Consider the following 27,633-nt stretch of genomic DNA (forward strand, 5'->3'; position numbering starts at 1 on the left):
TTATTGGGAGATTGTATGATGTTTCCTTTGAGGGCAGTGGCATTTTTTTTGAGAGAGACTGGTATTGAATTAAAAATGGGCTTTTTAATGATCTAATAAAGGGCCTTTATACTGCCCCTTGATTACCCTCTTTGTACTCTGCCACTGAATTCTCGTCACTGCTGAACTGTTTAAACATTATAACATCTCTCAACAGCCATGATTCTTTTCCTCTTTGTATAAAATGACCTGCTGCAGACATGCCACTTCTTTTTTTGCAAAGTAAGAAATTACCATACCCTCTCCAAGAAAAAAAATTACGAAGTACTGGGTGGGAAATAATGTACAGGCTTAAGGTCCAGTATCTTGTGAGCCATCAGAATGAAAAATGAGTTTGATCCCTTTGGAGAGCTTGAAATTCCCACAGCCCTTCCATTGTTATAAGATATTTGTTTCAGTGAATCGTGAGATAAAAGGCCTGGCGATGACAACATTATTATTGTGAGTAAAGAGATTTTAAAGACTTCTTAAATCCTCTGGGTACTTATACAGGGTAAATTGTGGCCCAGTTAGTAGTTCCTTGCATCTCTGTGTCTGCTACTAGCACTGTGGAAGCAGAGGCAGGTAAATGGAGTGAAGGGGGAATGAGCTAAATCTTGGCTTTACTTCTTGACATACACCTGGCAAGTTCTTTTGTGATGGGTGTAAGTAGAGGAGCCTGGCAGGGGACTGTGACTCATTAATTCACAGTCTCTCTCCAGGACTTTTTCTAACTTAGAGCAGTTAATTGCCTCACTATCTAGCATAGGATATAAGCAATTGAGGCTCATTGAATTTTGGGGGCAAGGAGGTATGGTGGTAATGATGATAATGCTTCCTTTCTTTATTTTTAGTTGGATGCCTTGGCATATATACATGAAAATGAGTATGTCCATGGTGACATTAAAGCAGCAAATCTGCTTTTGGGTTACACAAACCCACATGAGGTAAGCACAGTGTTACTTACATGTGCAGTTAGTGTAACACTTAGAATGTTTATTCATCAGCAATAAGCCATACATTGTTTTTGCACTAAGAGTCCATGTATTAAACATTACAGGATCTTATTGTATAAATGCTGCCTATTCAAGTGTGAATTGTTATGTCAGATCCACAGGCCCACAGTGCTTTTGCCAAGTGCAACAGAGGAGTGATGTGAGAAAGTGATATTCTAACTACCTGTTGGCTCCTCTGATTCTTAGGCTGCCAGAATGTAACTTGGAGCAATCTCAGGACTGTTCTAAATTGTGCCTTATAGAGCTGTGCAAAGACATTTTTTCAGGGATCTAGCCTATTATATCCATAGCTTTCTGAAGATGTTTCTGTTTTCATGATATTGTATAAATACTGTTGTTACGTGACTTTTATTTTATCATTTTCGGTCTAAACCGATCTAGCAGATAAATATTATGAAGACATTTGTATGTTCTTAGTAGCACTGGGTGTAGAGTGCAGTACTTTAAAATGTTAGAGCTAACTATAAAATGAAAATTTTTTTTTCTAAAATGCACCAGTTCAGAATTTTTGCTTTTTCCAACTCTTGTCATATATTCTATTAACCATGGGGTGTCGTAGGGAAATTGTTCAAAATATTACATTTTTACACGTTTTTACAGTTTACTGCTTTTTCTTTTTAAAAGTTTCTATTCAAATTTTGACCAGCTCTTATGAACACTTGGATTTCTCCCACCCTTTTTGATACTGCTCCCAGTGATTGACAAATAGAGGTTGCCTGGTTATTCTGATACTTTCAGAAATTGAACCATTGAACTACCAAGGACTGCTTGGTGTTTCTGAGTTCTCTTTCTTTATTCTAGAACTTATAAGTTTTGCAGCTCATATGACCATTCCACATCAACTTTTAAACCTTCTTAAACAAATGATTTAAAATGTTATACAGGCTATTTAAAATAGCTGCATATGTGCTTTTGTGATAATCAGTCCATAATATCCAATTATGGTAGCATTTAGATTAGTAAACCTGTTTTGGAGATATTTGGGAAACAAATCATTAACCACCTTAGCTATTAAGCAACTACAGTTTTTCGCACTGAAATTATTTTGTGTTGTACAGTGAAGGTTTAGCAACTATAAAGTTTGGGTGTGGACAGAGGTACACGGACAAAGGGCATATTCAAACGGTGCACCTGGGAGCAAAAGACTCTGGAGCAGTAAGCTCTAGAGTTTATTCTTATGCATTAATCACATACGTAGATGCATCCAGCATCTGTTCACTGAGTCCCTGTTGATAGGAGCTTAGTTTTTAATAGCAGCCAAAACTTTTTAGCCACATAACTTAGGCAGTATGGCACATATGTTTATTGCCAAATAGTCATTTTGCTTAGATCTTTATCCACTACTGTAGGACACACTCAAATATTTGTCTATAGATAAGTTCTAAGTGTAAATTCCAATAGAAAAAGATTAGGGATGGAGGAAATGTAATACCGGATGTTGGGCTGGAGTAGGCTGGGGATTAAACATTATTTGTAAATCCCCAGCAAACAAAGAGAAGGCGTTAAGTGCTTACAATCACAAGAGGAGTTAAAAAAAGAATAAAATTTACCAACCACAAGCAGAGTCACTCAATTAAGTTCATATTATCATAGCTCTGACTTCAGAGGAGCTAAGATAATATTACAGAAGCCTGAGATCCAGCCTACCATAGTTGAAAAAGCTGTGTGACGGTTCATTGTTACAAACATTTCAGGATAACGTTTACTATGCTTAGCATGTACAGCAAGGGAGATGGCCCCAGGCCTGCAATAACCACAGGACTTTTGTTCATTCAAATGTAAAGGAATCTTCTGTGGGTAGTTTTCTCTGTTTTTCAATATATTTTATTCCAGTAATTTGTTATGCATGCAAAACTGAGAATAATACTTTACCAACAGTATTACTACAGTGTTCAAAATGGCAGGATTAAAGCAGACTGAGCACTGTAATAATCCTCCTCCTGGAATCTTCGTTATGGGTCCAAACCCAGGAGCTGTATGCTCACATAAATGCTGCTGAAGTTAGTAAGAGTTCTGAGCCTGGGGTCCTGGCAGGATCAGCTCCCGTATGGCTCACTGTGTATACTGCCACTGTGTATACTACCCTCCTTGAGTTCTGTATTCTGATTAAATTGGCTTTCTAATATGCCGCTTATCCAAATTTATCATCAAACTAACAAAATAATTCTAATATAATAAATGTCTTAGTCCGTCTGTCTGTCTGTTCGTCTGTAATGCTCTTGGAGCACTCTGATTGGTTACTGAAACAACCAATCACAGTGCTCCACAAGCATTACGGACAGAAGGTTGTGCAGTGGACCGCTGCCATGACAGTGGGGATGGAGTGGGAGGATGAAGCAGGGTTAGGGTTAGCAAGTTTTCCCCCCCACCATCCATCCCCACGAATTCTTGATGGGCAATTCATTAATATATCATAAGGTTCCATAGGGCAGCTCTGTTAGCTGAGTGGGGAGACTGAACTATCATCATGCCATATATTTTATAATAGTTTTATATGACCAGTTTTACTTTTAATGTGGTTATGCTGTTCTAATGTCCCTGCACACTTCACCTGAGGTTTGAACCTTTAGATATTACTTGGAGAATGGGTATGTTTCTATTACCTTTTTTTTTTTACCTGTAAAGCATTTTTGATCCTATTGTTTGAAATGGGTAGATGGCATTCAGTGCAGCCCATAATGTGACTATGTTATTAAGTCAGGAGTTGGCAGAGTGAGCCATTGGCAGGGTCAAAGTAGAGTACAGGATGACTGGAGATATATTGCTAAAGCACATGCAGGCATTGCTGTGTGGTGTCTGTATTGGGGTTTGGGTGAGGGAGTGGTTGTTACAGAATATGACTTGTCACTCTTTATTTTTAAACTGATGATGTGTCAGTAATTATAGTAGCTTTACACAGTATACTTTTAAATATTTAACTATTAAAAAAAACCCCTATAAACAAAAAAACAACACTTTAGGTATTTATTTCCTGATTCTGCTTTTAAATTTCAAGATTTAGGCTTCCAGAACTGGACGTGTGCATTTGCAATCATATTTTGAATTATCTTAACTGAAATATCTTAACTGGCTATTTCCACATACCACTACAGTGCATGAAAGTTAGACAAACAGATCTGTGTACAGAGTTTCAAAACATTACCTTTTGACTTATTACAGGACTGTGAGAGCCTATTATTCTGTTGGTTGGTACTAAGAAAAATACATTCTTTTAATGCATTCTTCCTCATTCCCTAAACTGCGTTTTGGGAAGTTCTGTTGTTTTGTATTTTAATACTTTTTATTTTACCCTTTAAAAGAAGAGTCATTTGTAATACCTTTTTTTTTTAAATAAAGCATCTTGGAAGTTTGGACCACAATAATCACATTTCATGATTTCTTTTTTAGAACAACAAATATAACAAAACATCTTAAATTTATAGTCATGTCTAAATCCTCTAGCAAGACGGAGAAACAAACAAAGCAAAGGTCTTGTCATTCTGTGACTTTCAAATGATGTTTAGAAATGGTTAGAAGATCAGAATCAACTGACCTCAGAGAGCAACTTGCTGCAGATCCATTCAATAGGTGGGAGCAAGGCCATTCAGTGAGTTACAGGTCAGAAGAGCAATTTGCAGTCAATATGTTTTTTAACATGGAGCCAACAGAATGACTGACAATGGAAGTGACTTATGAGGGAAGAACAGATGAAATCAAGAGAGTCTTGCAAGCAGTCTTGCAGTGAGTACCCCTATAAATTAGGAGTAGTAAAGCACTATTTCAGTATTGTGTTGGGCCTAAACACAATTCACTACGCAGCAATAGCTTTTTATATGGCAGAACAGAATGAGCATTATTAATATAGACCCCCAAATGACAAAGCTGAATCAATTAACCTCTTTAAATCCTGGTACTGTTGCAAGGGAAAACCCGATTGACTACCATCAAATAGAGGCTTAAAATCAGAGAGATCTTTGTAAATGGAACAAGCTTTGAGAGTGTGCCTATTAAACTGTTGTAGCATTATACTTATGGAATATTCTGGCAGGCATCTATACCCTCACATCTGCACTGTTGCCAATTTTTAGTCCAACTATCTTAATACTCGATGAGTTTTTTCTTAAAGATGCAGCTGCTGGAATTAGATCATATATAAGCTTATGGCTGGGATTCTCAGGTAGAGATGTAAAATGAAAAACAAGCTAAAAGGGAAACCTTAAAAACAAAAACCTTAAATAATTTTAACATGATAAGGGAAATAGAAAAGAAACACAGTTTTAAAATCTCCTTTTTTAAATCAATGCCATGTCTTGGAGTCAGACTTGGGATTCTTAATGTTTGTCATTGTCAATATTCATCTGAGTCCTTTCTAATAAATTATTTTTACAAGATGCATCCTCTTTTTGTTGTGATGTTTGTTGCATATAGAAGTTGATAGAATCTACGTTTTCAGGTATAGTATTAAATAGTTAAGTGTTGACAGCATTTTGGCCGTTCCCTTTAACAAATAAAATATAGAACTCATCTCAAACACTGATTAAGAATTCAATAGGAAAAACAAACCTATGGAACCTCAACCATTTTCAGTTTAAATTTGAGTGGCTGTTCATCATGGGAAAAGTTCTTCTTTCACTTTCATTAGGTAACCTGCCTTCATTACCTTCCCAGGCAAGAATATCAATTTTTGGTATTGGCAAGGAATGTACTTTTATAGGAGAGAAAGGTCTTCTGTAGGTTAGAAGGGTCAATCTACTGGCTTTTGACATGGCAGTTAGAAGATTATTTTTGCTGTGAAGGCAGACATGACAGTCTGATACAAAAGGACTAGATGGAACAGAAAGTAAAACCATTCTCACTGAGTAGCTGCCTGTTTTTATGTGTTGTAGGAAAGATATAGTGCCCAGACAAATTGGTCACAAACAGGCAGCAAGATTTATAACCTTTGTATTTTGACTCACTTTCCTTCTCTGGAGTAACATCCACTTGGCAAGGTCTGATCTCCTTCTGCAAATTCTCTTTGTATGGTGAGGCTGGGTTTGGTTTACGTTGCTGATGTAACCCTGGAATTATGGAGTTCATTTCCAAGTGAGAAAAATGTGGTATTGTGTGGATAGAATTCAAGAGAAAATGGAGAAGAGACAGGAAATAGAATGGGAATACAGTGACACATGAGGAAAGGAGGAGAAACGCTCTGAATAGCATGCACCCTTAGTTTTGGATTCAGAGACTCTGTTAGGGATAGCTTGACATCACTGGTCTAGCTGTTGCCTGCCTCTATCATAGAATTTCTCCAGAGTTTATAGAGAAAGGTATCTATTTCCTTGCTATAAGGACAACCAAGATATCTAAGGTTAGGAAGAAGGTAATGGGCTTCCTGTTCCCCTTTCAGTACTTGGAAGAGGGATAGTCAGTCCCCAACATCCTGAAGATGTTTTGATGGCCCTGAACATAATCATTTCTTTCTGCTTCTAGGATTTTGTACTTCACTGTTAAGCCCTGCTTCACTCAAAACAAACTCAATCCTTTCGAGTCCAAGTTCCACAAAGGGAAATTTAGGTTAGATATTAGAAAAAAACTTTCTCACAAGGAGGGTAGTAAAGCACTGGAACAGGTTACCCAGAGAGGTTGTGGACTCTCCATCCTGGGAGGTTTTTAAGACCCAGATAGACAAAGCCTTGGCTGGGATGATCTAATTGGGAATGGATCTGCTTTGAGCAGAGGGTTGGAATAGATGACCTCCAGAGGTCCCTCACAACCCTAATTTTCTCTGTTTCTAATTTTATATATAGTATATGTACAATTTAAGACAACTTTTTTTTTTTCCCTTTTTCCTACTACAGTTCAGCCAGGTTTGTGCAAATTTAGCAAAGTATTTAAATCCTGTGTCTTCCCCCCTTGGCCCAATTGATTGTATAGACTACAGTGCTGGTTGTCAGCCTGTGGTCTGCAGATCTGTAGGAGGTGACTATGATCAATCAAATGTATGTAAATACCCATATTTAAAATTCAGAGGAGTCTGCACCTCCGTTCAAAATGTCCAAAGGGTTCCGCACCTTCATTTGATATTGTTTAGGGGTCCGCAAGTGAAAAAAGGTTGAAAACCAGTGGGCTACAAAACAACACATTTCCTCTATGGTGACCATCAGAAATTTTGATGTCAGGATCAATTTTCCAACCTATTTGTATTTATTTTTCTTTCTTCATTGTAGTTGGTGCTTTTTTCCTCCCCTTCCTACAATAATAACATTTAATTAAAAATCCCCACAATGTGCAGAGTGAGTTAAAAGGGCACCCTGATTTGCATTACCAAAAGCTGACAGGCAACTAGGAAGAAGAATTATTTAGCATGGTAAAAGGGGTATAATTAGGACTAATGAGATGAAATTAAGAAAAGGATCATTGCCACTAAATGGGCCTGCTTCTGCACCCATTGAACTTGGTAGCAGACTTGCTGATGGTGAAAATTTGGCTGCAAGCGAGTCAAAGGGAATTCTGTTGTTGGCTTCAGCTGGGCCAAGATTTCAATCCTAGTAACTCCACAGGTAGAAGTTCACCCCCACTGGGTGCATCTATACATGTGCTTTACTGAGGAGTTGACTAATTATCTCCTCAATAAAATGTCACGGTCTATGTGTGTGCTAATATTAGGTGCAGTAAAATAATTAACTCCACTGTAAAATAGTGCTGTTGGGGATAGTACTATCTTGGAGCGTGTAAGCTGGGATGCAGCACTCTCCTCCTGCAGGGTGATAGCTAAAACGGAGTCATTTACTGCACTGGAATAAATTTCATAGATTTCATAGACTTTAGGGCTGGAAGGGATCTCGGAAGATCATTGAGTCCAGCCCCCTGCCCGAAGGGCAGGAAGTCAGCTGGGGTCATAGGATCCCAGCAAGATAAGCATCCAGTTTGCTCTTGTGGTCAATGATGACCCCCAAGTCTCTTTCTTCTGTTGTGCTAGCCAGCGTAGCACTGCTGAGCCTATAAGGATGCTGCAGGTTTTTCCTCCCAGGGTGGAGGACCTTGCATTTTTCGGTGTTATACACCATCAGGTTCTTGTCCGCCCATTTGCTGAGCTTGTCCAGGTCAGCCTGGATCACCCGCCTGTCTTCTGGTGGGAATGCTTTGCCCCGAAGTTTGGTGTCATCGGCGAACTTGGCCAGTCCACTTCTGACTCCAATGTCCACATCATTAATGAAGATGTTGAACAAGATGGGTCCAAGGACAGAGCCTTGGGGGACCCTACTGGTCACAGGACACCATGATGAGTGCCTTCCATTGATTACTATGCTCTGGGTCTGACTGTGGAGCCAATTTCCCAGCCAGCAGATCATGGTGGACCCAAGACCACAATTGGCCAGTTTTGCCAAGAGTTGATCATGGGGTACCAGATCAAAGGCTTTTTTGAAGTCAAGATATATGACATCAATCTCTTCTCCCTTGTCCAGATGATAGGTCACCTGGTCGTAGAAGGAAATGAGATTGGTCAAGCAAGACCTACCTGAAACAAACCCATGCTGGCTATCCCTTAGGATGTTGGCATCACCCAGTCCCTTAAGGATGGTCTCTAAGATCTTCCCCAGGATAGGAGTCAGGCTGATAGGCCTATAGTTAGCCGGATCCACTTTGCTCCGTTTCTTGAAGATAGGCACCACATTGGCCTTCTTCCAGTCTTCAGGCACTACACCAGAGCACCAGGAATTTTCAAAGATCCATGCCAGAGGCTCGGCTATGATGCTTGCCAGCTCCTTGAGTACCGTGGAGTGTAGATTGTCCGGACTGGCTGACTTGAAGGTATCCAGCTTCTCAAGGTGTTCCTTCACGAGGTCAGCATTAATGAAGGGCAGGGGATCTCCCTCACCCAGACCTCCCTGTCCCATGGTGGGCATGGGCGTCCCATGGGACTGATGAATGACCGACACACATGTAGACGGTGACTGGGGCAGGGGGGCAGACAGCTGCCTGCCACCTAGCTGCACTTTCAGCATCCTCGTGCCCTAGCCAGCTTCTCTGCTGCCCAGTGCTACCATCTGGAGCCCAGGGCTGACCCCCAAGTCTGCTGCCAGCCTGGCGCTTCTCCACCCTGGCTGAGAGTGCTGATATCCTGGGAAAGTGTAAAGGCTGCATCTGGGAGCAGTTGCCTCTGGCTTAAACATTACTGAAGTTTATTGCCTCACATTAATTGAACATGTAGATGCACTCACAGTTGTGAAAAATCTCTTGCTTGTGAAAGATGTGGAAACCTCATCATTGGGTTAGTTTGAACTACACTGGGCAATTACACCGATGAATGAAACTTCAGTGTGTTAGGCAAACCTCAGTGTCTTAGAATTAAGCTGTTACATTTCAGAAGACACCAGTGGGCTGGAAGTGTGGAGATGCCCTTTTTCACACTATTGTTTCTCTTAAATGTCAAAATCAAACTTTATATTAAAAGTTAGCCAGAGTTATTAATGGCTTGTGTTCACTTTGATCTCACTTTTATTTGCACTTGCTCAGATCTACCTGTCAGAAACCTACAGTTAAGCAAAAAATCTGAACTAAGAACCTCCTTTGCAGCCTCTTCTCTCTATGCTAACCCATAGAGTATTCGCTGGACTCTTGTCCACCCACTAAGCTTGATGATATAGTAGCTTGAATTAGTTCTTTTACCATTCTCACTTGGTGCATTATTGACATTAGGCTCAATTAAGGTGGATACTGGAGCATCAGGAAATACACTGGAGAATTCAGGAGAAAATCAAGTCAATCAGCCCAACAAAGCTTATTTCTTGTCCCAGATTTCCAAATGATGCCTATAGTCTTTAATTTTGTATCACAGTTCAGTCCATCAGGTGAAAAACATAATCGGTAATCTTAAAAGCTATCACCCTGCAGGAGGAGAGTGCTGCATCCCAGCTTACACGCTCCAAATAAGCACCGAACCTGCAGCAGAAACAGTAAAACCAAGAGAGCAGACATCCCAAGATCTGAAGCTGCCTGGAGCACAAACAGGAAGCAGTGGTTTCAGCAGAATGTGTTACAGAACAGGTTTTCAGAGGAAAAGAAAGAGAAACCCACCCACAGTGATATAATTAAATTAAATGTAAACGCTTCTGCTGTTTGCATATGCCTGGATAAACTATTTCTTATTAAGCTAAAAGAGGAAAATGAAAGCTACTTTAGAATAGACTTAGAAAAAAAATGTTACCTTTCATTGTAATGTATTTGAAAGATGTTTATTTAGAAATTCTTTCCATTGACTTCAGTGGGCTTAGGAGCTGGATAATGGTGCATTTCATATGTGATCTCAATAACACCCTGCATGATAGGGTAAGAGGTGCTATAAATATTTACAAAAAAGTAATTGACTATTCTTGCAATGGGTAATGTAGAAAAGCAAAGATGAGGTAGGAGTTTGCACGTCTGCTACCAAGAAAACCACCTCATTTAATCTAAAATATGCAAGTGGTAAAATAAACATATCTGCCCTATTATTCAGAATCTGAGGATGAGGAAACTGAGGTAGAGTGAGTCAAATGAATTTCTCAGGATCACAGAAAGTCAGTAGTAGTGTTGTGTGTAAAAACTTCTTCTTCTAACCCTGTGTCTGCTGATCTAACCTATGGCTGTCTTTTTAACAGAAATTTCTTGGGGGAAAAAAGTGGGTTTCCCCACAGTCGTACTATCCACAGTCAAGTATTAATATTCACTTGTGTAGCTACATATTGTTGTTTTCTTTACGTACTTATCTACCGGGAATAATAGTCAAAACCTTGGGGCTTTATCTGTCTCTCTCTCGGTACTTTGGTACATATAGGCAGGCATCGTGAAAAGTGTGCTAGCTCAGTATGTGTAGATAAAGGTGTGTGTCATAAGAAACAAACTTGTTCTGCAGTTCATAGTAGGAGCCAAAACCTGTTCTCTGTTATACCAGTACAAATCCATTAAACTCTCTGAGTAATTCAGAGCAGAATTTGATTCTGTATGCTTTCATTTTGTTTTCAGCATAACTGACAAACATTTAGTTTAGATTGTTTGTTTTATGAGGTTTTTTGTTTTGTTTTATTTAAACAATTGTGCCCAGTACTAGGATACCAGCAGTAATAATAGTAAAGATGCAGCTATGATCAGTCTAGTGACTAGCAGTGCCATTGTCAAGTTCTGTATTCTAACTGGGATTTTGCATTTTAGGAGAATGAAGTACTTTTCACTTTTTATGTTTTTATAGGCCTTGCTATTGTAAACTTGTCTAATAAATCTAAGTTGGTGAAAGATTTGATTGCATGCCTGTGCGTGCGTGCGTGTGTGTGTGTGTGTGTGTTTAGCAAAGCGTGGAAGGGGTCCCATAAGCAGTATGAGAATAGATAAAAGACATATTGCAGTTTATGATGTCTAGATGCCCACCTGGAGAGAGGAGAGCTTAGGAACAAAATAAAAAGACTGAAATCCTATTCGACTCTGAAATAAGATAAGAGTGTGGTAGAGGATGGATTTAAATGGGGAGGGCAGCTGTTACGGCCCCCAGTTGTACATATTTTATCCTGAGGCACCATTTGGTTTAATAAAATGTAGATCTAAGGCTGTCCTTAACCTACCGGTTTCTTAAGACTTAATTATAAAGGTTATACTTTCAAAGGACAAAAGCATTATTCATTTGTCTGTTCATGTCTTCCAGGTTTATCTTGCAGATTATGGACTTTCCTACAGATATTGTCCCAATGGGAACCACAAACAGTATAAGGAAAATCCTAGAAAGGGCCATAATGGTACAATGGAGTTTACCAGCTTAGATGCCCACAAGGGAGTAGGTAGGTCTCTTTCTTCCTTTTATATTTCAGAGGAGTGATTACAGAATGAGTAATCAGGCTGCATAAACTGGCATGTACTGGAGCAATGGCAGGTATTGTTGAGAACTGATCAAATCCTTATGTGAAAAGAGGTGACCATATAAGTAATGTTGCTTCAAGTGCTGGTGGGAGGGGAATATTATTAAAGGTGAGAGAGTGCTGGGTGGAGGATACTGGAAGATGGAATTGGAACAGGAAGCTACAAGAGAAGTTTTACATTTAAAAACAGAGTTGGTATTGGTAATAACAAAGAGCGTAGCAGTGGAGGAGTTACTGGGCACTTCTGTATTTTTCTGGCCAGACAAGGATGCCTTCATGCAGAAGTGTGTCTGTTTGTCATAGTTTCTCTGTCTCAGTATTTCAAGATGACATCCTCCTACAAGAAGAAAATTCTTTTTTAAAGCTGTAAAGTGTTAACTTTTTGAAATCTTTTTCAGTAGCCTTTCATATATCTTACTTATTTAAACTCACTTTGATGGTATTGGAAACACATTTGCAGGTAAATTACATACATAGTCCTTTTATTGGATATTGATTGTACTGCCTTGCATTCCAAGGCAGACTTAATTCAACAATTCCCTAATTAGTTAAAGTCATAACCTATGTCTTGTATTCATTTACCATTAATTAAACCTTAGCTGTTTATTACACTGCAGTCCAAATCCAATAGCAGACCCATAGAGCCATTGAAAAAAGGGAGTGGGAGGTCAATATTGAAAATATATGGTGCAAAGTCCCACTGATGGCTGCATTGTTCACAATCAATATGGTCAATGCAACACAACTTTCTTAGTTGCTATGTCAGCAAGACAAAAAGTCAATTCTAATGTTATGCCAGTGAGAAAATGGCGATTATTGAAAAAACTTTGACTCTTGCTGCAAAACAATATTTTTGTTAACTTAAGTCTCCCCTTCCTACTCCCATCCCCCCATACTGAATTTAAAGTAATGGTTTTTAGTTGCCAGCTCTGCTAAGACCACAGTGTCACAAACGATAACTGTAGAAATTTGTGCTTGTTAATAGTTGCTGAACTGTTACCTTAAACTAATACTTTCTAACGAGTTTTAGTTGGCACAAACAACTGTATATTATTGCTTTTTCTATTAAAAGGACCATTGACCATGTAATGTAGAGGGTCTTGATAATTTGCCAGTGCTGTTAAAACCTGCAGTCGTTTAACTCTGGTCATTAGGAAAAATGAAATAGGACTGTCAAGTGTATGCTACTATAACAATTGCATGGCTTGATCTACTAAAAATGGTTTGTGGTGAGGAGGCCCTCTGATTCAGCCCCTTCCAGATCCACTCAGTGCTTGGGGTGGTTTCTGTGAATCTGTGACTTCTGACAACAAGCTTTGTCTGGAAAACTAGCCCTTGTTTGTCAGTATCAGTGATTTTCAACCAGAGTGTGTGATTGTAGAGTAACCTTGAGGTCTTTTCAGGGGTGCCGGGGGTGTCATGCAGTGTTAGCACTGTTATGTGTGCAAGCATAATTCACAGTATAAACTCAGGGGGCACGTCCCCATGAGCTATGGTGCGTGGCAAGTTGTCCCGGGTGGGGTTAGGGGAGGCTGGGTCTGGCAACTGAGCTGGCTCTATCAGCCTTACCTGGAGGCCTTTCGGGGCTCCAGCAGTGGTGATCCAGGCACACAGAGCCTACCTGGTAGCCAGAGCATGGCTCTGACCAGCTGGGCTCCAGTTTTGGGTGACACATGCTGCTGCAAAGTGTGCCATCTTCTTTTTTTTCTGGCATGAGTTTTTTTGACACTGGGATCTTTGAGTGTAAAAAAACAAATCAAAACAAAACAAGAAAACCCTGCTGTGCTGCAAATTAGGAATACAGTGAACGTCCGCATGTGTTCCACATGCGGTTTGCAGTGCTGCAGACCACATGTGCATGCTCGTGAGGATGCACCTAGAGATTTTCAAATAGGAATAGAGTGTCAGAAGCATTCAGACCTGCTGTGGTCTTTGAGCAATTTGCAACAGAAAAATTGCTCCATTATTTTTCTGTAGTCAAAAAGCAAGTAAAAACTAGGGGGTGTCTTGAATCTAACAATGCTGAGACCCACTGGTGTACTTGGTCACTGAGAATGATGTTGGAGGTTGGGACGTTTGTGACTCGGGACCTGGGCAGATGCAGTACTTGTTTTAATTTTCTGGTGAATAAGGAGGCAGCTCAGGAACTTGACATGCAAGAGGACATGCATCTTTTATTTCCCTTCCCTTTTCAAATGGAGCAAGGGTCATTTTAAATCTGGATGGTGATAGTTTTGTGCGAGTGATTGAATTCTGCATCTCCAATCCCTATGAATCCTGAGTCAGATCATGCCCTCCTGTTAAAGCCGCAGTATGAATAGATGAGAAAGTGTGTGTGTGTGTGTGTTTTTGTGGAGGTATGTGGGTTTTCTGGAAAAGGAAATTTCCATGAGGCATTTGTTTTGGGTTTTTTCTTAGTCATACAGGGTTTGTCCCCAGTGGAAAAGTCTGGAGATCCTGACCACAATTCTGGCAAATCTCAGGGAATCCAGGGGAGGTCAGAGCGATCTGGGCTCCACCCATGGCACCCCAGGCCCACTGGTATCATATTACCACACAATCCTCATGGCAGCAGAAGCCCTTGGGACCCTTAGCAAAAAGATAATACTGTCTGAATTCATTTCTAACATTGCAGGAGATCTTGCAAGGGACAGAAGGAGAAATTGTGCCCTGTGTGAGTTCTATCAGGGCAGTAAATTGCTGTTAGGGCCTCATTCCACATGCATCTAAAACATGGAAAAATCCAAATCTTTCACAGCAAGTAGCTGCTGCCTGCCCCAATATGTGGTGATTCACCTAACTCTTGTGAGGCCCAGATAGGTAGCTGTAAGACACCATATCTCTACTTTGCTTGTTTTTTTGGTTCTGCTGCCACATTCATAGTATTTTGGGTGTAGTGCCACAGTATTGCTAAACAGCACTGGATATGCATCCATTTTAGAAAAGGGGGAAAACCAGTGAGTTAAAACACTTGCAACCTGAAGGGTTCAAAACATTTTAACAAATATTTCCTTTCTAAAAATAAACAAATTTTCCCCCCTTACAAAATGTCATTAAATGTTTTTGTTGGGGACATCTCAGCTTTGTAGTTTGGCATTAGATTGTCTGTATTTTGTCTTATTAAAATCACAGTGGGGAAAGGAAGAATAATAGCAAGAGTAGGAAAATGCAGCCTTTATGTTGCAGTCTTGTAGTTTAACTGTTAGAAAACACAAGCCCTGTGCAAGGTGCATGACCCAGTTAGCCACTCTTGGACTCTGGCTTTATATGCCCTACTCTGGAGAGCATTTACCTAGGCTAAGGATGGGCAAGATCTGGCCCACCAAGGAATTCCATCCGGCCTGGGGGTACCCACCAATTAATTGTACTCCACCTAATCCGTGTGCCTCCCTCTTATCCTGGTGCGTGGAAAGGCCTGACCCAGCCAGCATGCAGCTTCCAGGAGGGGCTGCTGTTGCCACTGCTGCAGTTGCCGGGGGACCTGCTCAGTTTCCCTGGCCTTCAGCAGCTCCTCCTTGTCTCCTTGTTGTAGTGCTTGCTCTGGGCAGCAGGTAGGAAAGCAGCAGGGGCAGGGGGAGCTGTGGTATGGGGTTGGCATGCTGCAGCTGGGCAAAGGCATGGAGCATGGGGCTGGGGCTGGTGGGAGCGTGGAGCCCATGTCCAGGGAGGCAGAGGGAGCATGGAGCTTGGGTAGGCAGGGTGTGGGTGAGAGGGAGGGTAGGGGGTGTGGAGGCCCCCCCACACGTATACCCCCGTAACGCATAGTCCCTGCTGCTGGAGGCAGCAGGCTGGGGCCCTTAGGGCATTTGTACCGTAGCAGCTTGTGGCTCCAACCAGGGCTGTATATGGTGTCACGGTGCACGGCCAGGCTGACCTGCCTCTGTCACGCAGGGCTCCCTGTGGCACACATGCAGCTTCTGGCACATGCACACCACCAGGGGGAAGCTCCACACGATGGAGTTGGCTGCCTTCCCCACCACGTGCAGCTACCTGGACTCTGCTGGAAGTGGCTGGGAGTCCTGCCCCCTGCTTCTGTGGTAGCAGCTGGCTCCATCACACTGGGCTTCCCCTTGGTGGCGTGCAGGTGCCTGGAGCTGCATATGTGCCCTGTGATAGAGGTGGGTCAGCCTGGATGCACTCTTGATGCACTCCTTACCACCATGTGCAGCTCTAGCTGGAGCCACACACCTCTGGGCAGCAGTACCTGTGTGGGCTGGAAGTACACTGAGTAACCACCGCTTGCTACTGCTGCTGCCACCAGTGGCAGAGACTGTGTGCCAAGAGGAGGAGTATGTGGGGAGTCCCCACAGCCCCCTTCCCTCCTTCACACCCCACAAACCCCATACACCCACACCCTGCCCCCCACACCCCACCATACACCCCCCCAACCACACTTCACACACTCCCCGCCCCCCCCAATACAAGAGAGAGACTTTATTTTTGATCTGTTATGCAGTCACCTCATCTACACTACACAAACACAAATCATGACAAAAATATTTTTTGGAATAAAATTAAAGTACATTATAGTAGATGTTTGACTTTTAGTAAATGATTTTGTTTATGTCTGGTTCAGATGGCAACCCCCCATCCCCCCAAAAGGACTACTTCTGGGGGTAAGAGGAGGGACTTCCAGTGGCAAATGTCAGGGTTTAGGGGTGGGACTTCTGGTCCCAAAATGGCAACTAGGTGGTATGGCACCTGTCAAAGGGTGGGGCTACCTTTGCTGTCCTCAACAGCTCACCAAAATTCATTAAGTGGCCCTCCAACCAAAATAATTGCCCGCCCCTGGTCTAGGTGGTAGTTCACTTTGGCCAGTCTGTGGGAGGCAGATTTTAGGCTGCTTAGACATTGCTTTTAACTGAAACATCTAGTCATAGTAAAGCACTACGGGGGTAAACTGGCTGTTGTAAACTACTAGTCCAGCAAAGGCTGAACAAAGGGGAGACACGGGGAGAATAAGATGAGGATGCCGGCTGATGCATATGAGGGATGTAACTTTTCCAGTGATTCTTAGGATGTAGTGTTTGCTCCCCGACTGTGTTGCCTGCAGAAGGAGAGGGAAGAACATCTTTCAGGATGGTAAGGCCAATGGTATAAGGACCTGGGCAGTGTAGTGTTGGTAACTGCTTGTGGGGCAGCGCTGGGATGATGTTTCTGTTATCCTCCCACGTTGTCAGCTGTAAAGCCCATTTAGAGTTAAGGTTTACTTATTCACATTTCCTTTGTTCTGTTTTTTTGGTATATGATTTGTAAAAACCTTGGTAAGGCTTGAAAAAACACAGGTAGGTGTTTGGTTTAAAAGCTAAGCAGGGGTGATGGTGAACATAATAGTTTGGTTTGTATTTTACCAGTAATTTGATATGGGTTAACTATATTTTCTATGCTTGAGACAACTTAAAATACAGTGGTGGATGAATGGTGCATGGCTGGGGCCACAGGATCTCCCCCTACCCTTTTTCTGCATCCTGCATTCTGGATCCAGTGCATCTGGTGCCTACTCCAGCTAGTCTGAGATCCATGATGTATATGGTGTCTATCCCGGACTGGCCAGGGCAGGCGTGGGGTGTGGTGTGGGTTCTGAACTGGCTGGGGTGGACTCAGCTTGCAGCTCAGATTCTATCATGCACAGATCCCAGGCTCTGTATGTAGGGCCAGTCTAGTGTGTGCCACATGCCGTATCTTTGACACCTGCGCTGTAAATGTGTATTTGGGGACACAGTTCAGTGTACAATCAGTCCCTACCCTGAAACTTTTATATTGCTTTTTCAGGCTTGAGCAGTTAAAAACAGTATAAGGACACGATTTTATCTCCATGGCTGGTGAAATCGGTGGAGCTTTGCTAAGTTAAGGTTTTGGCTCATGATAGTACAGCTGATAATGAGTGAATTGCTCTACAGACATACATGCATTAATGCTGCAGAGTCAGTCTCCCAAGTTGCCACATGTCAGATTTCTGGTTATCCATGCAACCTGATGCATATGCATCATCATTCAGTCTTCACTTATGTGATCATACTTTTTTCCCCCAGAAAGACCTATACCTCATTCAGTGCACAAGATGGTTGATCTTCACTGAATGAGTAGCCTGTTCAGTATTTCTCTTTATTTTCATAACACAATATATGGTCCCATGCCATTTTTACTACCCACTCTTCAAATCCTGCTCTGAATACACATTTTTAAATTTCTTGTATTCTTGTGTTGTATTCTTCAGTACAATATCTGAAAGCTTCATAGCCATGAAAGAATTAATATCTTTACAGCATACCTGTATGGGAGGGAAGAATTATCCTACTTTAAGACTGAGAAATGAAGTGTGGGGTGATTAAGGTCAAGATTTTGAAAAGAATCCACTAATTTTGTGCACTAAACTCGAGATATCTAGGACTGGATTTATAGAGAACTAAACATTTTATAAGACATTCTCTGTATAGTTTCCTGTTACCTCAGCTACAGTTATGAGTGCCTGGAACTTCTGCAGATCATTTGATCCCAGGTATCTGAATTTTAGCACTCAGAAAATGAACACACAAATAGTATCTACTTGTGAAAAATCAGAATTTCTGCCTTCTGTATCATAACAGGAACCTGGTGACAAATGCAGGTACAGACTAATTCTTCATGCGTCATGCTTAAGAGCCTAGCCATGACTTGTCATCTTTCTGCAGGGCTCTAATTTATTCACTACTGATTTTTTTTTATTTTTTTTTTTAATTTGCAACAAATGAGTTTGGGATCCTTCACAAAACAACCTCCTTTGCTACACAACCTCAGTTCATTCCCTGAGCACAATCTTTTATGTGGACTGAATGAGATGGGACTCCTGAAGGAAAATCAGTATGCTATGAATAGTTAGACTGTATCAGAAAGCATACACAGAAGGTAGCAAATTTAAGTTGTACAGGCAGTCTTAATTTGGTCTTTCCTAACACTTGAGGAAAGGCTTGATGCTCTTTGAATGTAATATTTATTTTTAATATTTGTTGTACGTGAGATCTTTTTCAGTGAGTTTACTTACTCTATTTCATCATTAATATTTCTCAAGGCTCAAAAGAAGCAAGTGGTAGAACTTGTTTCCATTTGTCTAGCTCAGGACAAATCTATAATAACTTTCACAGGTTATTATTTATGAATTAGCTACACAAAAGCAAATATATATCTGCAGTGTTAAAAATGAATGTAAAACCGTGAAATGGTTACTTTTCAAAGTAACTCTTAAGTAGCCTGGAAACTGAAATAATCTCTCTTCATAAAGCAAGTACAGTACAGCTAGCTTCCTCTCAAGCTTCACCTGTAATTTAAAGCAGCATACCTTGTGGCTCTTGGACTTCAATTTAACCCATTCCTTTCTCGGCCCTTGTATAGCACGGGGGTGGCCAATCTGTAGTATGGGTAGCCTCTTTGTGTGGCACGTGCCAAATTGAGAAGGGACAGGCAATACAGTGGCAGATAAGTGTCCTATCTGAAAGAAGAGCATTGGATCAGGCAGGGAGCAGAAAGCAAAACAGCAGATTGAGCAATAGGGGAGTGCAGAACAGGCCCTATTCAATTCAGATTCAGCCCAAATTCAGGGACCCCAGATTCAGGGACAGTGATTCAATTTGTTGATTCGGATCACTGCCCATGCTTTGATTCAGTAGAACCTTTGCACAGCCCTGTTGAGCAGGGGAAAGGGATTGGAATGGCACTGAGGGAGAGTATAGGGCTAGTTTGTGGCATGCCTGCCAAAAAGTTTGGCCCCCACTGGTTTAGCGGATCAGTTGAGATAGTGTCCACTGAGATCCAAGTTTCTAGGGATTGGACAACACATTATTCTCCCACGGTTTGCAGTTTTATGATAGTTATAAGACTGGAAACTTCTCTCAAGAAGTATAATTCATTTTGGAAACTGGAGTCCTTTTTCATTTGAGCTTTTGGGTTAGGTTATAAGCGAACTGGTATGTGGGGAAGGGTAGCCATGATGGGCCAGGGATATGAGAGAAGTAAGATTTGTGAAGTGAGATAATATCCTTTATTGGACCAACTTAGATAGTTAAGAAACAGACTTTTTGGCTTCAGCCTTCTGCTGTCTCTCACAACTATGCAGGTTCATCCTATAAGTGAACTTTAGACATACTTGAGTTGTTGAGACTCCTTGTTTATTCCAATAGGAGTGTGGCAATATGGTGTTCATACTGTATCTGCCTTCCACCCTATTTCTAAAGGTGGTCTTTGCCTTCCTGCTGCAGTTTCCCTGTCATCTTGGACTAAAACGGGTGCTGATCTAGGGGTAACAACAGAAGACAGTTGACTTGAGGACTCTTCTGTTGGAAGAGTCCCTTCGAGTACTGGTTTGATGGGGGAGCTGATATTGGTAATGAACTCACCTGATAAGTCTCTGAACACCGAGGGAGGCTGATCAGAGAATGAATTCATGGAAGGACTGGAAGGTTATAAAAGGTGGGACCTGATATATTCTTAGTCTTCAGTAGCTCAAATTGATAGGGGAGCAGCTTGGACCAAAATCCTGATGAGGAGAGGGAAACCTGGGCTTTCTTCTCACAGATGAACTCCCAGGACTCTCAGGCTTAGCCATCCAGGGTTCCGGATGTTCTGAAATGCCTTGTGCTTTGTCTTTTGCATAAAATAGTGAGGGTTTGGGGAACTGAACGCAATCCTTGCTTACTCACATCTGTCTTAAGCCTCTGTGAAAACTAAACTGCAAACCAGAAGGCAAACGCCTCCAGCAGAATACTTGGAAGGGGTGGGTTTAAGTTGAAGTGGGAGTCTGAGTGCTTAGGATTTGAACCTGAGGACAGGCGATTCATTTATGGCTTCCAGCTCTTGTGGGGAGGGAGTGGAAAGGCTACGTCACTCAGCGATTTGGTTGCAGGATCTTCTGACTACAACACTGCATGCAATCAGTAAGGAGCACTCAGCAAATACCATCACATAGGGATGTGTTTTTAATTGGAGATTGTACTTTAAATTAAATTCCTTATTATGCTTCAAAGGTAGAGTCACTATGGCTGCCTTGTTTGTTTTAGCGTTGAATTTGAGTAAACCCTATTGAACATATTCTTACGTTCATATTTTTAAAGGCCAGGCTGTATAAACAGTATAACATTTTTGGCTTGTTGCTTGATAATTAAAGAGAATTATGTCTGCATCAAATGTACATTTTAAAAATTTGTGACATAGTTAGTAGTGTTAAAAAGTAATATTTGGATCAATGTGTTTTATAGATTTTTGTAGATTTTCTACTCACTGAGGCATGCAGTCAATATCTAATTTCTCCGGAGATATACTGCGCTTAACATATTGAGCTTTTTTTAAATACTCTAGATCTGTGCATTGAGTGTGTAAGACCAGTTTCAATTTGGTATCATTGATAAACGCAAGGCTATGAACTGTCTATATTAAATTCCTTCCAATGTATATTTGTATTTGCCATGAAGCTTTCCTGTTTGTTTGGCCTTTTAACAAGCAAGTGAATTACAAAATTAATACTAAGCTATGTTGCTTGCTTATTACAGTGGTAGAGATCCACACCAAAATGTTTGGGTTCAGCAAAGGCATTCTGGATTGGATCTTCACTGAAACAGTTCATTAAATGTATATTCTTTCTCATGCATATTTTTAAGATGAAGATGTTGATGCTGATGATACATTAAAGATATCCAAAGCTGGCTGATGGGTCATTTATGTCTACTCAGGGTCTATTTTTTTCAGTTTGTTAGTGTTGGATTCTTATGTGGCATCCATGGCCAAAAGTAACTTTAAAAAAAAAACAACCTCAAAGCTTTTATAGCCATCATCTCTGCTGTAGGACTTGCCAGTTATTCCTGTAATTTGTGCCTATCAGATTGGATTGTTGCAGTTCATGTCACATGAAATCAGTTGTAATATGCACAGTAATAATTTTTACTGGCATCATATTGGTCGTAGTACGGTAGTGGCTTCAATGTCCTTGTTTATTCACTTTTCTGACAGAACTGTTGTCTTGTGGCATCTGGAGGAGTTTAATACTCATCTGTTTTTCTTAAGCTTTTGCTTGAGGGAGTACACTTTTGGGGGGTCTGCACATGTTGGTCTACTAGGAATGGGAAGTCCATTATTTTTATCAATGCTGTCCAGATTAATTATGTATTTCCATACTAATTTTTTGCCTGTGTCCAGGGTTTATATTCTGGGTACATTGTAAATCTAAGAATCAGTTATAGATGTACTCCTTGTGTTTCCAAGCTCATAGATTTAAACACCCTACTAATGTGGAAAAATCAAAAATCAAAACCTTTTCTCATTAAAAGTATCAAGGTAACAGTATGTGATAACACTGGTTTCCAGCATGCTAGTGTTTTTAAGCTGCCACAAACCAAATATGTTCATAATTATTATTTTTCGAGTTGACTTCATATTCATGTAGTCAGATTGTTGATGGGGTAGTCAAATTCTCCATTCTGTCCACAAAACCTGGCAGAAAACATGTAGATTCTTCTGTTTTGGACACAACTTTCTCTGATGTACTTCTTAGAACAGGTTTTTTTTTTTTTAACTTGGTGTTGTGGGGTTTTTTATACATACATTCTTTAAAGCACTATGCAAGGTGATAGTACGTATGAGGGTGTGTGCATATGTAATACTGTATGCTACAGGTAGTGCTAATGTAGTTTGTTAACCAAAAGAAATGGTATTTGTGTAGGGGGAGAAGGGGACCAAAGAGCTTTCAGTTACAATAAGACAGCAATAGATTATGAACTCCATTCAGCAGATGAATAATAGGATTTTAATATTTTGAAGGAAAGATTGTTGGAGAGCAGTAGCTAGCAGCATAGATGTCCTTAGGTAGATTTCAAAGACTGATTTACCATTGAGGAATGGAACTTTTTCAAGGTACAGAGCAGGAGGGTTGTCATTCCAGGTGTAGAGAGCTGCAGGGAAGGAAGCGTGCAAGATGAAGAGTGGGCAGAACCAGGAGGTGAGATGAGGTGGAAATGAGTCTGAATTGTGCAGAGCCCTGAAGATAAGTTAAAGGACTGTTTATGTTGCCAAGTGCTGGATATATTGCAAAGGAATGTCTGGTACAGTTGGAAACAGGAATTCAGGGCAAGTGGGAGAAAAGTATGCCTTTGGTGGTAGAGAGAGGTGGGATTGATTATTTTTATTTTTTTAACACATTCTGCCTGTTCTGTGTGTTTCAGAAGGAATAATCAGAAGCAAGAAACATCTAAATAGGATTCATAACTGATTTGACATGGTCTGCTATTTATATATGTAATCAGTTGATGCTTTCCTCTATAAAATATTTTGGCCCACTTACGAGCTAGAGAGCTCATAAGCCCTTTCTAAATGTTTACAGGAAGCCATTCATTACCAAACTCTAAGAGAAATTATCTGGAGGACTTCCCTCTCCTTGTTTTCATTCCCCTGTTTTTGTCTGTGAACATGGATTTGTTGTGTTCGGCCTAACACTGATATGTCAGTTCCAGTATTCTCTTTCTGCCTGTGGCTAATGCCTCATGGTATAGCAGAAGTCAAATTCCTCTATAATGCACTAAGATAATTGTGCAAAGCTGTATGTGGAGAGGGAAAGGAAGTCTTTCCTGGCCCCTGCAGGAAATCAGCTTATGGTCTGAAACATGAAATTGGATAACTCTTCCTTTCTAAACTCCTGTATAATGCCTACATACACTGATGCCAGGAGGCCCCAGTCAGGACCAGAGGTCCCACTGTGCTAGGCACTATACAAATATACAGTGGCCCTTCCTCTGAAAACCTTACAGTCTAAACAAATGCCAATGGTATGATTATAATGTAATACTAATAGTTTTTTGCTATTATATGTTCACTATCTTCATCACTTATCAGCCTTCTAAGTCACTCTGAGTGGCAGGAGAAAGTTAGCCAAATAAGGACTATAATGGGAAAAAACATTTTATATTACAGGCTGTAAGAGTTTTTGGGCACGTTGGGGGATTGAAAGTATAGAATGGCTGGTATATCATTTACTTTTTATTTTGAAACAGTAATCTGAATTTATATTAGACCTAAACTAACTGCAAAATCTGGTACCCACAGAGGCATAATATATTTTCATCTCAGTGTGGGTTGCTTCAGTTACACTATTCTGACTTAGTGAATTGTTCAGCTCTATCCCTGAATATTGAGTATGCACAATAGGAGCCTGATTCTTAATTCATAGGTGTTCCTCTACTGGAATTATTCCTGATTTATTTTGGTACAAACAAGTACAGAATCAGGCCTTAAACCTTCAAGTTAGAAAGGAAAATGTAAAGTGTAGAATACCTTCTTAGTACTGATGTGGTCCCCTCAAACAGCATTTAATATTGGGCTAGGAAGCCAAGTATTATACTTGCCAATAGGAAAGGATTATAGTAATTGGCCATTTATTTTTAAAAATAAAGCATAACAATTCTTAGTCTACACAGAAAATACAATTTGGTTGACATTAAATAGTTTTTTAAAATATAATAATGTAAAAGTGACAAATTTATTCAGCAGAATTGCTTGATTTTAAAAGAATTGTAGGAAATTTCACTTGCTACGTTTTAAAGTAAAGCAGGTTTTGAGTTCTTTCAACCCATATTTATTTTGCTAAATTTATCAAAGACCAGTCATTTCTGATTATATTAGCAGATATATTTTTCAGGTTAAAATGTAGCTATGATACATTTGGTAGACTGTTCTATGCCATGGAAGAATCCAACTGCTTACTACTTTAAATCATATTACTCTTTTAGTCAAGTAGTTATTTGTCAGGGGTTTTTTATACAAAAGATCAAAATGATAAAATAAATGCTCAAAAAGTGAATGTTTCTAATATTGAACTAATAAGAAGTTCAGGGAGGATAGAGTAGCGTACAGTCAAATAAATAATTAAATTCTAATACTTCTGTAGGGATCTTTAAAAGATGCATGTAAAAAAACACTGACTTCCAAATATCTAGGAAGATGAAATACTGTGTTAGTTTATCATCTCTTTGTAATGTTTTTCATTTTATTTTTAGTGGTGGTTAGAGTGTATAAGTTTAGTTATTCATCTATATTTCTGTAAAACATCACTTTACACTTTGGTAAATCTTTCACACATGCACACACACACACACACACACACACACACACACACACACACACACACACACGTTTTACTATATGAGTGAAGTAGCAGATCAGGAAATGGGTGAAAATGTGAATTAGAAGTAATTAGACATGGCCAAACTACAATGAAGTAAATTTTATTCTCTGAGGACTATTTCATCTGAAGACCAGTTATGTTAGGTTAGCTTCAGAAATCTAATTGACTTGCCATTACTTACAGCTTCATATCAATTATTCCCTCAGTGAAAAAAGTGGTCCATTGTAATTCTGACAATTTTTCTCAAAGGGCTACTTGTATGTAGCCTATGTCACACAAACAGGTGCCAGCATAGCATTTTGTGAAAATTAGAGGATCTGCAGTCAAAAGTGCTGGTTTATATGGTTGTAATCTGGAATTGCCATAATGGAAAAAGGAGTTGTGAACACGTGTATAAATGGAGTCATTCCACAGTTAACGAGAGATTTATGACTGAAGAAATCACTACAGAACAGCAAGTGGTAGAGATTGTGTTTTTATTTTAATATGAGAGCCAAGTCTTGCATTAGGACATTGTTGAATATAGCACAGAAAATAAATGACACCCAAGGGATAGCGTAGTATTCTGTTAGATTGAAGGGCCTTTAATAATCCGATAGTCTAATAGCAGTTAAAATAGAGAATGTATAAGAGCTAATCTTGTCTTCTGCTTTTATAATAACTTACGTATGGTAACAAGAAGCAGTTATGATGTGTTGGCACTAACTTTTAGTGGATGACTTTTTAAATTAAAGATAAGTTTGCTGAGTGACTTTTTGGAATTTATTTGATGAAGGCTCATAAAATATGATACCTGTTTACAGCTGGATTAACAGCACCAGACTCTACCAGTAGTCTGTATGTCTCCGTACTCTAGACATCAGGTACCAAGCAGATATAAAACTCACATTTTTCTCAATCTTTTTTAGAGGTTACAAATTAATTGGGGAAAAAATGTATAACTTATTTTCACATGGACCTGCTTTTATTTAGTCAATTATTTTAATCATGATCAACAAGAAAACATTAGTGCATTCCTACTTACTGTAAACTGTTGGATATGCTTCAGATACACAAAGAAAGAGTCAGCCTTTTCATGTGTAAATTATACAGTTATTTTAAATTAACAGTTGACAATGTTAGTGGTTGGAATACATTGCAATGTGTTTCTTTCCCTGGAAAAAGCCAATATACATATAAATTCAAATCCCTTCTGTCTCTCTGTGTAGAAGATGTTTGGGTTTTGTAGAAAAGAAAAAAAATGCATTATTGCATTTTAGTCAGTTCTTCCATTTGGGGCATGGAGATGGTTATGGTGTTTGTGAAATAAATCTGTGTTTTTCTTACTTGGAAACAAAATTTATGAATGACTTGCTAAACAGCAAGTGTATTTTAGCCTGTGCTACAGCTTTTTCTTTAAGCAAACAGTTATGGAACTGGTAAGTAGATGGATTTGGTGTATAAATGTACACTAGATGGCAGTTTTGTCATATCTTCCAACTTCAAATAGTTCTGTAGTAGAACAGGAAAGGCCATCAGTGTTTAGTCTGCACTCAAAGGGTCTCTGCATGACCAATGTGGACCCCATGGACTTCCTGGAACATGTGTTAGCAATTTAGCAGCAGACATTTATTTCTTTGTTTTACTGCTTGGCTCTTTGAGAAAGTGTTGGTGCTAGGTTATGGGCTGTCTGGATCATGTCAGAGGCCATGGGGATCAAGTTCATGTGACAGGCCAGGCTAAGGAAGGATGAAGTTGGAGGAGGTGAGGAAACTGACCCTTACTTTCAACAGCAACAAGTCACTGCCTGTCTGTGGAGTGAAGCCAAAAGCCTGGGCGTTTTAGTTCTAATACAGCTGAACAAACAAAACACTTTGCCCATTTGGCTTTTTCATATTTCATCAACAGTAGTTCAATCAAAGCCTTTTCTATTTCTTAAGAAGAGGTCCTTATTCTTCATCTCTCTCTCTCTCCTTTTTTTTTTTAAATTCTTACTCCTAGCCCCATCCAGACGAGGTGACCTCGAAATCCTGGGCTACTGCATGCTGCAATGGTTATGTGGGAAGCTACCCTGGGAGCAGAACCTGAAGGACCCTGTAGTTGTCCAGGCTGAGAAAATAAAGTAAAAAAAATTAAATATTTCCATTATTACCAAAACGGGTCTGAAACGGAACTTCAAAAAGAGTTCACAGCCTGGAGAGTATTACCTTACATGAAAACTGAAACAACTTTCCTTAATTAAGATGCGTGCTAGAAAGTTCTTAAAAGATGTGAGCTCTGTGCATATGTGCATCATGTGCACCTATTTATGTATGCACAAATACATGGAGATTTGATGTACACAGACTCAGGTTGTGCATTTTTTTGGAATATCTTTTTGACTTCTTGGTTATTTAAAAGGCTACATTTGCAAATCAGTATATCTGTAAGCTATGTGATCGGAATTATGCTGTTAAAATATGTACTGCTTTGCAGAGACCAAAATGTACATTATGAAAGTTTTCCAGATATTTTTCATGTTGATACATTCCCTTTCTTCCATCTTCAGTTGTGTAATTATTATTTTTTTGACAACAAATAAATCTTCTGGTTTATATTTTTAGTGCTACATAAGCCTACTGCCATAGAAACATTT

General features: G+C 40.0%; 1 protein-coding gene across 4 annotated transcripts in view; it reads left to right on the forward strand.

The window, feature by feature from the left end:
• The window catches only part of VRK2 (VRK serine/threonine kinase 2), a 75,043-nt gene that overhangs the window by 25,974 nt on the left and 21,436 nt on the right, over positions 1-27,633 (forward strand). For all 4 annotated transcript variants that reach the window (XM_090049919.1, XM_090049913.1, XM_090049929.1 and 1 more), the window contains 3 exons: positions 873-965; positions 11,671-11,803; positions 27,000-27,120. In XM_090049919.1, the coding sequence (XP_089906045.1) occupies positions 873-965; positions 11,671-11,803; positions 27,000-27,120 (347 nt within the window). The remainder of the gene's footprint in view (positions 1-872; positions 966-11,670; positions 11,804-26,999; positions 27,121-27,633) is intronic.

This window comes from Crocodylus siamensis, chromosome 1, assembly GCF_052110815.1.
Source record: "Crocodylus siamensis isolate JL-2025a chromosome 1, ASM5211081v1, whole genome shotgun sequence".
Taxonomy (NCBI): Eukaryota; Metazoa; Chordata; order Crocodylia; family Crocodylidae; genus Crocodylus; species Crocodylus siamensis.